General features: G+C 27.7%; 1 protein-coding gene across 7 annotated transcripts in view; it reads right to left on the bottom strand.

Moving 5' to 3' along the window:
• Nucleotides 1–4,374: 4,374 nt before the first annotated feature.
• LOC122633036 overlaps nt 4,375–13,776 on the bottom strand; it is a 20,536-nt gene continuing 11,134 nt past the window's right edge. The window contains exons 1-6 of one of the 7 annotated variants that reach the window (XM_043820498.1): nt 12,722–13,072; nt 9,556–9,715; nt 8,452–8,650; nt 6,109–6,941; nt 5,766–5,920; nt 4,375–4,797 (exon numbers count right to left, since the gene is read on the bottom strand). In XM_043820498.1, coding sequence (XP_043676433.1) covers nt 4,693–4,797; nt 5,766–5,920; nt 6,109–6,553 — 705 coding nt within the window. In that variant the 5' untranslated portion in view covers nt 6,554–6,941; nt 8,452–8,650; nt 9,556–9,715; nt 12,722–13,072 and the 3' untranslated portion in view covers nt 4,375–4,692. Of the gene's footprint in view, nt 4,798–5,765; nt 5,921–6,108; nt 7,365–8,451; nt 8,651–9,531; nt 9,716–11,167; nt 12,583–12,721; nt 13,073–13,776 lie in introns of those variants that run through there. The other 6 variants (XM_043820495.1, XM_043820497.1, XM_043820499.1 and 3 more) reach the window with 6 other exon arrangements.

Below are 13,776 nucleotides of genomic sequence, written 5' to 3' on the forward strand. Positions count from 1 at the left end.
TACCGGCGTCACGGACGCCTACTACCTTCTCGACCTATCAGGAATCTTCACTCTCCGCCAGTAGTGTAACTAGCTATGGCTGCGCGCCAAATTTTAATTGCGTTTCATTTTACTTCATGTTTCCTACAATTTATTTTCTTCCATTCAATGTGGTTTTATCGTGTCGTTTCAAAAGAACGCAACAATATTCTTTTTTCAACGAATAAAATTATGATTTTGCAAGCTTCTAATTTCTGTCTTTCATTTTATTTTGAATTCTGCACCAAAATAATATTCTTGCCAAAACAATTTTGATCTTGATATAATGCGTTCTAATACATTGTTATACTTTTTCTATCAATTAATCAAGGATGAAATTTTTTTTCTTTTCTAATAATCCTTTTTTATTTTCTATTTTTTTTTTCTTTCTCCCTGACAATATTACTTCTAAGAAGTCGATTATAAGTTTGTCTTCGCTATACGGATTCCTCTGGTATTTCAGTTTACTTGTACGATGTTGCTCGTATCTATGTTTTCACTTGCAAATATTTCATTTCAATAAAAGTACTTTATACATATGATTTGCTATCAATCGTAAATGTAAAATTAAATATCAAGAAGTTTTAACCTCATAACCCTTTCATATCCTAACTTCGACGTAATAATATAATAATAAACTCTTTTATAAATCTATATTCTCCAAAAAAAAAAAAGATACAAAATAAATAAATAAATAATTAAAAATCAACATTTAATCCAGATTAAATTCAGGTATCAGTAATAAAGAATAATTAATGAGAGAAGGCGAATAAAAAAATAAGGTTAGGTTAAAACATTGATATTTGAGATATGAAATAAGATGAAAGAACAAATGATCAAATGCAATCGATCCATCGATTGAATCGTATTTATCTTCAAAACCGTATCAATCGTTTTTGTGTATTAAATTCTGAATCCGCCACTGGCCTGGACAACTGCCTTCACCATGTCCTAGGGTCCTAGGCTATTGATCGAACCGGGAAACGAAGGAACGCGAAACCAGCTGCGCCGCGAATTATATTGCCCCTCCATCGAGCTGGAAAACGTAACGCGATTGCGCGTTTACATGGAAAAAAAAGGAGGGCTAAAATCTGTCCTCGATTATTATATAGGAACGACTGGCTACGTTCGTTATCTTACGAGGATGATGTTAACGAGAAGGAAACCGGTCATCCGGACCGGAAATGATAAACCAAATCGGATTTCTTCGAGAGATTTTTCATTCAAAGTAATTTTCAATATTTCGATAAACAAATTACGTCGTTAATATGAATCTATCTTAACCTTTTTTTTTTTAATTGTTTTATATTAGTTTAATATTAAACAACGAAAAAATCAAAAAGTAAGGTTAAGATTTAAAAGATTACATTTGATTTATACATTGTGGATATATAAATATTTATTGCTTATAATGAACATTATAAATAAGAGATATATACAGGATGTTGTTTTATTATATATAATTAATTCGTATAAATGTTAAACAATATATTAAAACATTCTATCAGATTAGATTTGCTTTGTATAAATATCTCTTAATTACTTGTAATGTTCCTTATAATTAGCAGATATATACATAAATGGTGTACCATTATAATTAATTCATATGAATATTGAATGAGTATCTAAATAGTTCGGTTAGGTTAGGTTTGCTATACATATAGTGAATGCATATATGCTTATCTGCTGATTGTATAATGAATATTATGTTATATATACATATATTATAGAAAGAGAAAGAGAGAGAGAGAGAGAGAGAGAGAGAGAGAGAGAGAGAGAGAGAGAGAGAGAGAGAGAGAGAGAAAGAGAGTGTGTGTGTGTATCTAATTGTAATTAGTTGAATATGAATATCATCGAAACTATTCGAGACATCGACAAATGTTCCTGGACAAAAATTACAAATGCATATTTTTGTTCTAACCATAAAACTAATTATAATTATCGATATTCTTTACAATTAAATATAACATATAATTATTAATTTTATACTGGTTAAGACAAGTTCAATGACCTATGACAACATAACTAGCAAATAAATTAATTTGCAACATTTTGTTTGTTATTAAGTTCAAAATAAGGTATCTCGAAGATTTTTTTATGTTTTTCTTTTTGCTTTTTTTTTTCCACTTTTCTTCGGATCACATTCATAAATTTTATTATTATTTTATTACGCTTCTAGGATATATTGATTTTGAAACGATCAATTATATTTTTGTATTATTTCTTTTTCTTCTTCTTTATGAACACTTGATAAATTGATCAATGATTCTCAATTTCTATGAATTTTCTATCAGTATCAAGGGAAAACGAAGAACGGCGTGAAACAGGGTCAGATTCGATGTCAGACCTTGCTGACAGCCTTGCTTCCTAACTCGATTACTCCCAAACCGACACTCCGACAGAATATTTCTGTCCTTTCTACTAACATTTAATTTTGTAACCACCTTTCCCTCTTATTTATTATTACGATCATCATCTCGAACTACGTAATTTTCTATGGAAATTTAATCCAAAAAAACTTGATTATATTTAGCCAATATAATTTTGTTTTGTCTTTCTTTTCCTGTTTTACCCAAAATATAGATACAATCATTACCTAATCGCAAGATTTATTAAAATTATTAACAATATCTTAATGTTATTTATTTATTTATTTTTTTTTAATAAAAATGAATATAAAGAAGTGAATAAAAAGAAATCAATAATATATGATTTTATTTGGAATGCGTTTATTGAAATCTATATAAAAACATGATGTCAGCAAAGATTTCGAGTATTCAAAGTTGGGTGAAAAAAAAGAAAAAGAGAGAGAAAAAAGAGAAAGATACATAGAGTTGGTCCAATGTTGACCTTCAAGCAATGTCCATACACATCCACATTTTGTTCAATAGCCTGGATAGGATCGTTTGTTCGATGGCTGAAATTTTTAGAATATCTTTTTTCTCTCATATTTTTTGGATGAAGATAATGAAAGAAGCAAAAAAAAAATATTACATAATGTCTGTATAATAAAATATATATAAATATATATATATATATATATATATATATATATATAAATCTACGTGTATATATTACTATATTTTATAATAGTATATATAAATTATAATTATATAATTTTTATTTTTTATATATAAAAAAAGAAAATAGATAAAAATATACCATGCTATATTTTTAGTTTATTACTTTGTTACATTATATATACGCTACTGTATCTTACGTATAAAATTATTTTTATTAAAAGAAAAAGATAAATAAGAATATATTATATTATACTTTTATATATTATTTTTCTATATTTTATATATTACTAGATATATTTTTGTTTTATTAGGTAAATAAAACATTAAGAGACTGGAAATTAAGAATATTGTTCGTGAGAATCAACGATATAAAATGTCCAAGTGGAAAGTGGATGAGTAATGAAATCTCGAGAATCGTATTTTCATTACTTCCTTCCATCTTCCGCGTTAAAAATTGCATTTTCCAAATTGAAATAACCTAGAGTTAAACCTTTAATTCTAGATATTACGAAGATTTGCAACGTAAGCAACGGTAAAACGCATTTATTAAGGTATCTCGTAATGCGAAGTTTCGATATTTTTATCGATAAAAAGAACTTATTTAACTTGTATCTCATGTAATATGAAAATTTGTCAAGAGATTTATTATTACGTACAAAAAATGAATTTTTAATTATAATCTTTTATTTATATAATAAATAATTATAAACATTACACATACACACACATATGCTGTTTGACTTTTATATTAATTATCATTAACGAAGACGATCCATAAAAATTATTAACATTACTCTAATGGCATTTTATTTTTTATATATCAATATATATTTGTCTATATTAATTATTACATAAATTTGTAATTCCTTAGTTTTTCTATTCTTCGAAAGCTGACACCAGCGATAATAGTTTAAACAACATTACATCATTCTTCCTCACTTTATTATTATTATTATTATTATTATTATTATTATTATTATTATTATTATTATTATTATTTCTCTGTTATATTCTTTTTATTTTTTTATTACGTAAACTTATCTCATATTATATGAAACACGCATCTATTTCAAGGTATATATATATATATATAATATTAAAAACTATACTTTTTCAAAGAATTTTATGAGAGTTTTTCGTCTTTTTAGATGAAAAAGTTAACGTTGTATTTTCTTTTCAAGATATTTCCTTCTCCCACGAGGAGATAAAATGATCGTGAGAAGTTTGAGAACATCCCACAGATAATTTTCAATGATTCTAGCACGTGTAAAATTCCGAAAGATAAAAGAGGATGACTAAGCGTCGTCATATATTTTTTGTGTTTCTAAGTGTGTGTGTGTGTGTGTGTGTGTGTGTGTGTGTGTGTGTGTAGACATACACATAAAACAATACATTTGTTTTTAAAGAATAAATATCAAAGTCGTGTATTTTACAAGTCGTTCTTGTAATAATAATTCTTATAAATCATTTGATCACGTTTATGTGATAATTATATGTCATTTTAATGATAATCATCGTTATTATTATTGTTGTTGTTGTTATTATTATTATAATAATAATAATTATTATTATTATAATCTTTTATTTTTCACTTCTTGTTTTCTTATATTTTATAATATCTTGATTAAATTTTTTTAGTATTTGTCATAGATTATTTTACTGCGTATGGATCCTCCACTTCATAGCCATCTGGAGGAATAGGATTTCGTACGGGATTGTGTAATAGTGAGTGGTTACCATCACCCCAAGGGAAGCGCTGTTAAAATGGAGCGTGTTAATTGATATCGACGATGATATAATTATAGGGACGCTTTAACTTGTCCTTGGCTATTCAAACGAGATATAGTAAAGAAAAAGCAGAAGAAAAAAATGTATCGAAAAGACGAAAAAGAAAAGGGAAATTTCAGAGTAAAAATAAATGTTAATTGTTGATCGATGAATAACATAATTTTGAATGTTATATTGGATTAAAAGAATGTATTAAAAAATAAAAGAATATTGAAACAAAAACTTTGTTTATCATTAAATTTCTCATCTCATTTATTCACGTTTATAGCGCGATTATGTTATTATTTAATATGACCAGTTAAATACGTACCGCGGAAGTTAAAAAGAGATTCGAATAAAACAAGGATAAAAAAAATATTGTTTTTTAAATAAATATCTTCCTTATTCCTTATATTATTCTTAAAACGAATGGGATTAATTAATTATCGATCAAATGTTGTTATATAATTTATACAATGCAATATAATTTATAATTATTAACAATACCTCTGTAGGTATTAATATTAACGTTTTCGTATTGTCATTATTAGTTATGATTAGTTAATTATTTTGAAAATTGTTATGTTTGGTAGATAGATCGAGGTCAAAATAAAAGAGGGAATAAATTGAAAATGTATAATCAGCGCGCGGTCGACCGAAGTGTTTCTCACGTAGGGCTTCATTAATCGATTATCGAGAATGCCGAGGGTGTGCAAGGGATTACTGCTTCGAAATGCGTTGAACGCAATAACTTGGCCATGGAAATATAAACAACAACGTTCGTAGACTATATATACATATACACACACATGCATAAGATCATTACAAATGAAATATCCAATTTTATAACATCAATATAATATGAAAAATCGAACATTTCATATGTTACAGCCTAATATATATGTTTATGTTCATAAATATGATATATACCTACATATATATAACGAAAAAAATTACCTTGGTTCGTCGATACATATATGGGACGTCCTCAAATTCTGGCCTTGGTTTTTTTATCTCTTCTTTTACTCTCGGTATAATGATTATTGATGCGATCAGAAGTATAATGGAAGAAATTATTGATATAATCCGATACAATTTTACTTTTTTGGAGTCTGCATAAAAGAAATATTGCAATATTGTAAGATTGTATAAAAAATTAATTTTTGGTTTTAGCATTTTAGCATTCGTTAATTATTATGATTTTCGATATTATATGCGTTGAATTGATCTATGAATAATGTTTAATACAAAATGTTTTGTTTAGTATAAAAAAGAAAAAATTAGCTAACAGATGTATTACCTTTTTTCGGTGGACAAGGTGGAATAATTTTTTGAGATGGACAAGGAGAATATTCCTGTTTGGAACAACAAGGATCGACAGGACACTCGGAACATACTTCCGGAGGACAATCCTCTTTAGCACACAACTTGGACTCCGATTGTAAAGACGTTTCCTCGCAACTTTCTTTTGTAATTCTTGATTTACTAGTGATGCTTTCGTTTGGATTGCTTTTCATCGAAGCATTCTCGTAATCTTTATTTTCCAATGATCTCCAATCTATTTTTGATCTACACGATCCATCAAACGAATCCGTATTCATGTCTTTTATTGAAGTTTGTTTTATTGAACTCGTTTTAGATTCAGTTTCGGTATTGGTAGGTTTATTGGAACTATTGTCACGTGTAGAATAAAATCTTATCGTAGAAAAAACGAGCCTTTTTTTCCAAGGATAATGTCCTATCATCAAGGTCGAAGAATATGACCGATTGGAAAACGTCCAAAGGAATAAAGATTTCTTGGTGAATTTTATACATTCTCGCCAACTTTCCCGTTCACTGTTCTTTTCACCCAAGATACGTTTTTCTTGAATTTTCGATCTTAAAGAATTTTCAGGGACGAATGAACGAAATGTCTTGCAATAAAGAATATCTTTCTCGAAACTCAATTTTTCCACGATGTTATCGACGAATTTTTTATTAAATTTCGAATTTGGTTTCCATCTTGAAAATATCCGCCATCTTGCCGTTTCGACTTGTTCTATTGGATTCCAGTTTATACAAATCGGATCGAGGTTAGAACTAGTTCTTTCCCAATCGAATAAATACGACGACGTTTTCTTTTCTGCTGGAACACTTTTACGAGATTCCTTTGTAAATATCCTCAAGTCACGTGGTACTAATGTCGATATATATTTGTATCTCTTCGATAAAATTTCCATGAATTGTAATTCGATTTTCAAAGAGGATAAAAAATGTGAATTGATGTAAGTCTCTCGTAAGAGGGATAATAACGTTATCATTTTTTTTTCGACATCGGTAAATTTACCAATGAACATACGTATGTAATTGTTTATAAACAAAAAAGTAAAATAATTAATCGTGTCGTAAAAAATTGAACGATATTTGTAAGTAAAAGGTTAGATGTCGAAATGACCTTTCAAAAGCAGATTTCGATAGTATCGAAAATGAACGATCGTTGTTCGACCTTTGATAAATAATTACTCACGCATCAAATATTTGTTTTTTATTAGTTTGTTAAAGGTCTGATTTTTTTCTTAGTAGCTTACTTTAAATTATTGATTGATTATAGAATATTAAATTGAAAATTAAGTTTGAAATAAGATATAGAAAGACTGACGTAATGTTAGTAATGTTCTAAAATTTTGCATTTAATTGCAATTCGTCATTATTTGAAACACTCCAAAATTGTTTACTATAATTATTGAACGCTTCTCGTAAATATAATTGGTCGACTGTTAAATTTTCAATCGAATAATTTATATATATATATATATATATATATATATAAAACTAATCTAATTAATACCTTTATAATTTATTACAATTGTTGTTGTAATTTTGAATTAATTTTTCCAATATTACTTTAATATTTTTTTCAAAATACTTTTGTAATAATTCTTACTAAATTATTCATCGATTATAAAACGTTCGTACGAATTGTTATTATACAAAAAATAAAAGAATCTAATCTCAATAGTTCTATCTTATACCATACAATTTTTGTCTCTCATAACAATTCATCATAATTTAGAACTCAAGAGAAATCTCGTCTCTTCTCTAAATGATGAACGTCGGACTTACGTTAACCACGAACGTTCGTTTTCTAAATGTTTATGAATTGGCTTCCCTATTTATAGCGTTGCTTATTACGCGGTGTTACGTGCATTCCCTAACTAAAATGCTTTAAACGTTCTAAAATATAGTTATACATCGTATGAATTAAATTAAGTGCTTTTGAAAAGCATTGTTTTCATTTAAAATATACTTTTTTTTATTTAATAAGCTATGTAACATCTAAATCATATGCTTAATATTGTATTTTGAACACCAAGTTCAATTCCGATCTAATATTTTGTTTTTTTCTCTTTCTATTAAAAAGAAATATATAAATATATAAGCATTTATTTTTGTCAAAATATTATCATTTGTTATACTTTTAAATATTAATTAAGACCGATGTAATATATATATATATATATATATATATATATTACATACATACATTCATACATACATACACACAGTATATAATATATAATAATAATAATATGTATATATAATATAATGTTCAATATATAATCAATGAATAATTTAAAAAGAAATATATATGTATATAACTCACATTTTTTAATTTAAAAGCCGTATTTACAAGGATCACTGTGCATCTTTTAATATGTAGATATTAAATCGTAGCGCCAGCTTGTCTGGGTCATGAAACGAGCTAAAGCGGACAGGACGATTGACTATGATAGAGAAAGAGAGCCGTTTATTCCAATCTTCTTCCCACGTTCTTGTTTGTTTAGCACTTTTTAACGAAAACGCTGAAAATGAAAGCATGTAATTCTTACAAACCTATTTTGAAACTCAATCATTTATATATCCTATGTTTATTGAAGATAAAATAATCAATTACTACTATTATTCAATCGTTTGATAGGATTCAATAAAAAGTAATAATGATTTCTGATTTAAATTAAAGAACAATAATAATTTTATAGAAAACGTTTTTAAATTACATATACAATTAATGTTATTTAAATTTAACGTCGTCGCAATTATCATTGTAAATTTCGCATGATTATAAACGATATAATATGATCTATGATCTATCCTATTAACAAATAATATCAAAAAGTAATTATACTATTATACTAATAACGATCTTAGCAGGAGTAACTTTTTGAAGTATTGATTATTGCGTCGACTTGATATAAAACAAAAATTACAGTAACATTAATTGTATAATAATCGTACAATAATAACATTATTATCAAAAGAAGAATATAGAAATATAGAAATAATATTAATTCGTTCAAATTTTGGTGGGGAATAATATCGAATCAACAAAAAATATCAATCAGATTAATGAAAGAAATAACAAGGAAATATTATCCAACGATAATAATGATGAATTAAATTCAATGAGAATAATAATCCAATGATTATTATCAAATATTAATATAAATAATTATGCGATAATAATGAATCAAAATAATAACGAAATTAAGATTGGAGGAGTATAAACGTGTTAGTAGAAAAAACAGTAAAAAAGAAAGAAAGAGAAAAAGAAGAGAGAAAAAAGAAAAAAAAAGAAAGAAGGAAAACAGAAGAAGAAAAAAAGACAAGAGAAAAGAAAAAGAAGAAAAAATAAGGAATGCCATTGGCTTTGCTACTGGAGTAGGTTCATGGAAAACGAGGATACGTTTTATCCAGGCTGCGCGGCAACCTTTGACATTTGAAGAGGGGTGGTGGGTAGTTTTCATCCCCTATCCTCCCCCTCCTCTTCTTCCTCCTTCTCCTCATCATCATCCACCCTTTTAGAACGAAGTACGTAGATACTATATACTGTATTTCCCAGCGACTCATTCGTTCGTTCGTCGTTCCTTCTGAAAATATGTATACAACGTGAGTAGAAGAAAATGAACATTAGTGGGGATTAGGCAGTAGGTGCCCACTGGTGTTAGAAAGACTCGGGGTTAAAAGGCCACCTGAGAATGAATTGCTACAAGAACGTAGACAGAGAGAGAGGGGGGGGAGGAAGGGAGGGAAGGAGGGAGGGAGAGAGGTTCGTCTAGTTCTAAAGATCGTTTCTCTTCGATCTGTTCGAATCAAATGTTACTTCTATACGTAACTGTATAAGTAACTTATATATATATATATATATATATATATATATATATATATATATAACTGTCTATGTATCTCTGTGCGCATCTTTCTTTTTTATAAGTGAGAAGATATTTATAAATATGGATACACAGATATGTGCATACATATAATCGATACTTTCTTGATCGGGAGTATAATTATGATTAATCTGTTATATTATGTATACGCATACGTACCTATTTACATATTGATAATCCGATAATTATTCGATTATTATTCCTATTGCTTCGTCATGTTCATAATCATATATATTATCACGTTGAAATATTTGTTTGAAACATTAAAAATATTTGTAATAAGTAAGAATTTTATTTTTATAAAATCGTTCGAAATCCTTAATACCAATTTAGGTTAGAATTAATGCTTTATAAGCTTTTTCTATGATTATGATGAATAAATTGTCAATGTCGAAAAAATCATGAATACAAATTTACTTAAATTAATGTAATCTTTTTAAGAACTTTTCGTCGTTCTAAATTCATTACAAAAGATTAATATTGTATAAATCGATTAGTTTTTTTCTGATATACAACACTAAAAACATATTTATTTGTTAAATTGTAAAAATTTTTAAGAGAGATAAAATAACCTAAAAAAGAAAAGATAGAAATTTTCTACAGAGACAAAATATAATATATACATAAAATCATATAAATCGAATTTACGTGAATTCGTATATATACTTAAAAAAAATAAAAAAGAGAGAAAGAGAAAATGAAAGCTTTTACCATACATTAATTATTATGTTGCGTTGTCTCATTTCCATCGCATATATTATTAAATAATTGAATAATCTTCCACACAACATGTATTTACACGTATGCGTGCGCATCTCTCTCTCTATATATATATATATATATATTTCCCGACTTGTTCCAGTAAAGCCGAATTTGAAAATGTCGCTCGCGGGTAGGACCTTTGCTCTTAAATGAACGAACAATTGAAAAGGAACTTTAAGCTTCGATATTTGTGAAGTATTTAATGGAACAAAAAATACTTTGACATTTGTACTTTTGCCAATGGATTTCGATTCGGAAAACATTCAAGCCAAAGGTCGAATCGTTTTTACTAGGAGAGAAAGGGAGAGAGGGGGAGAGAGAGAGAGAGAGAGATTTGAATGAAATAAACATAATATAAAACAAAGAAATATACATTAAATATATACATACTTGCATTAGTTTTACGTTGAAATTAATTCTAATAATAAAAAGAGAAAAACTATTTTGAGAAACAATTTGGTAGGCTCGGGAGAGTAGTATTAGCTTCTTCGTAAGGTTAGGCAAGGTTCGTCCGATTCGAATCGATTGTGTCGACAGTGACGTCATTTAGAGCGAGAGAGAACACAACCAGAAGTAAGAGAGAGAAAGTGAGAGAAAGAGAGAGAGAGAGATTGATAGAGAAGGAAGGAGGGCAAGACGAATAAAATATCTGTGTAAGTGTGAAAGAGAAAAGGTAGAGGTTAGAGTTAGTAAAAAGAGGACGAGATCGGCATATAAGAGTGAGAGAGATAAAGTATATGATGAAATGCTTTCAATGACGTCGAGGTTTCAAAAAGCCTCACTCACTCTCTCTCTCTCTCTCTCTCTCTCTCTCTCTCTCTCTCTCTGTCTGTTTGTCTCCGTTACTCTTTTGTGGACCGATATCGGATCCTAGAACTCACTAAAAGTTTTAACAATGGGCACAGTGCACTAAAGAAAGTTTCTTATCGACGAATAATGAGTTCGGCTGGAATCGAAAGAAGAAATTTTATAGATAGTATTTTATCGACCAATGACGATTGAGTAATATCCCTTGTATAGATTAATGTAGTTTCCAAAGTTAATTGAGATTGTCAATTGTTCTTCGAATTGGGGTGCTTCGTTTATCTCAAAATAACGTTCGATATTATATTTCTTGATTTCGTTCAATTTATTTTATAAATTCTTTATTATGTACTATGTTTCTTAACAAATGTTACTTTTCTTTCTATAATTATCGAATGGCTGTCGTAAATGTTTTAAAAAAAGAAAAGATTTCGAAATAAAAAATTTGAGCGGTACGATCGGTTAAATAGAAATCTGTAATTGTGATAATTCTTGTTTTATACGTGAAAATCAATTCAACGAACGAAATGATTGATATTTGTATCGCAGTATATAAGGGTATTTATAGAAATTTCTCATCGAAATTATTCATAGTTTTCGTTGTTTCTTCTATAATGATTCAAGTTAGAAGCAAATGACATGGATACGATCTTGCAGAGACATCACATACGTATTTTTAGAATATTCTTCGAGCGTAAAGAGAATGTCGTGAATTTTCATTTTCTCTCGTTTATATTCGTCTTTATAACTGTTAAATTCGTCGTACGTATAACTGGTAAATAAATCTTTCACGCTTGTTTATTGCAAGACGAATGATCTTTCCTTTGAAATTTATACTCGTCACGTTCAAATTGCGTATTGTGAAATGCGCGCGAAAATCAAATCAGATTATCAATGTTACTACTATGAATTTAAATACATTAATAATAGAAAATGTTTATAATAGAAATTCGTGTAATATATAAATGAAACGAAGTATATAAGTATATATGTGTATGTGTGTGTGTGTGTGTATATATATATATATATGTATGTATATACTTTGAACGATTATCATTTTGTTTGACAAAGGAAGTATATATTAGGTTATCGATTCATCGATTAAAATTATTTTAGTTATTCGATCATTGACGTACATACCTCTTGTTGCATATTTATAGAATAGATATATTCAATGATTTATGTTTGTCTGTATTTATATACGTATGTATGCACGTGTATTTATCCATATTCCTTTTATTCCTCGTTAACCGTTTTGTCAGTGAACTCCAACATTCTAACCATCTTTTTTTCTCTTTTCTAACCTATTTCTTTTTGCTTACTATACAGGTGTTCAATCATCGGTATGAAGGAATGCACAGAAATGTAATCGCGAGTGAAGATCGATATGTAATCGATTTCAATTGTAAATATTCTAATTTCTTGATCATTTTTACCAATGCTTTTCATAAAAATAATATTATAATGATAAATGGATAAACGGATGACACTTCCTAATTTTTAAGCGTATCATCAATCGAATGATAATTGTGGAAATGCGATTGGTTATATGTTAGAACGTGTTAATGAAGTTTTGAACAGTTTATTTAATTCATTATAATTTGTTTGATATTATAAAAAAATAAAAAGTAAAGAACATTATATCATTTATTAGATAATATAATAAACAAAAGCACAGGAATATTATTATTATTACGAATATTATGTGGATTTAAAAATAGTGTTCTTAATTATTTCTTAATACAATCTTAAAAATAGACAACTGAATATTCGATAATCTTAATCGATCAGCCATCTAGCGAAAAAAAAATCGAGTTAAAGTATATCTCTGTAGGTATCTACAAAACTGCTCTCTACTCAATCCTCGGAGAAATATACGAAGATACACGAGTATTAGTACCAAAGATTTTCTACCAGAGAACATGTTAATTGAACAAAAGATACTTTAGAGGCGGGAATTTTGATACACATGATACAAATAAAATTCTAATCTAAATTTCACGTAGATTCTAATTATCGTTATAACGATAGTAATATATGTTGTATAAGTTTGCAAAACGATCATAAATGATTCCGAATATATTTCTTTTATTATAAATGATAATATATATTTCTGATGAGTGAGAAATGGAATATTTAGAAACACTAATAATATTAAAAATACAATGCAAGAATAAATTTTGAAGAATATACGT

The sequence above is a fragment of the Vespula pensylvanica genome, chromosome 11 (genome assembly GCF_014466175.1).
Source record: "Vespula pensylvanica isolate Volc-1 chromosome 11, ASM1446617v1, whole genome shotgun sequence".
NCBI lineage: Eukaryota > Metazoa > Arthropoda > Insecta > Hymenoptera > Vespidae > Vespula > Vespula pensylvanica.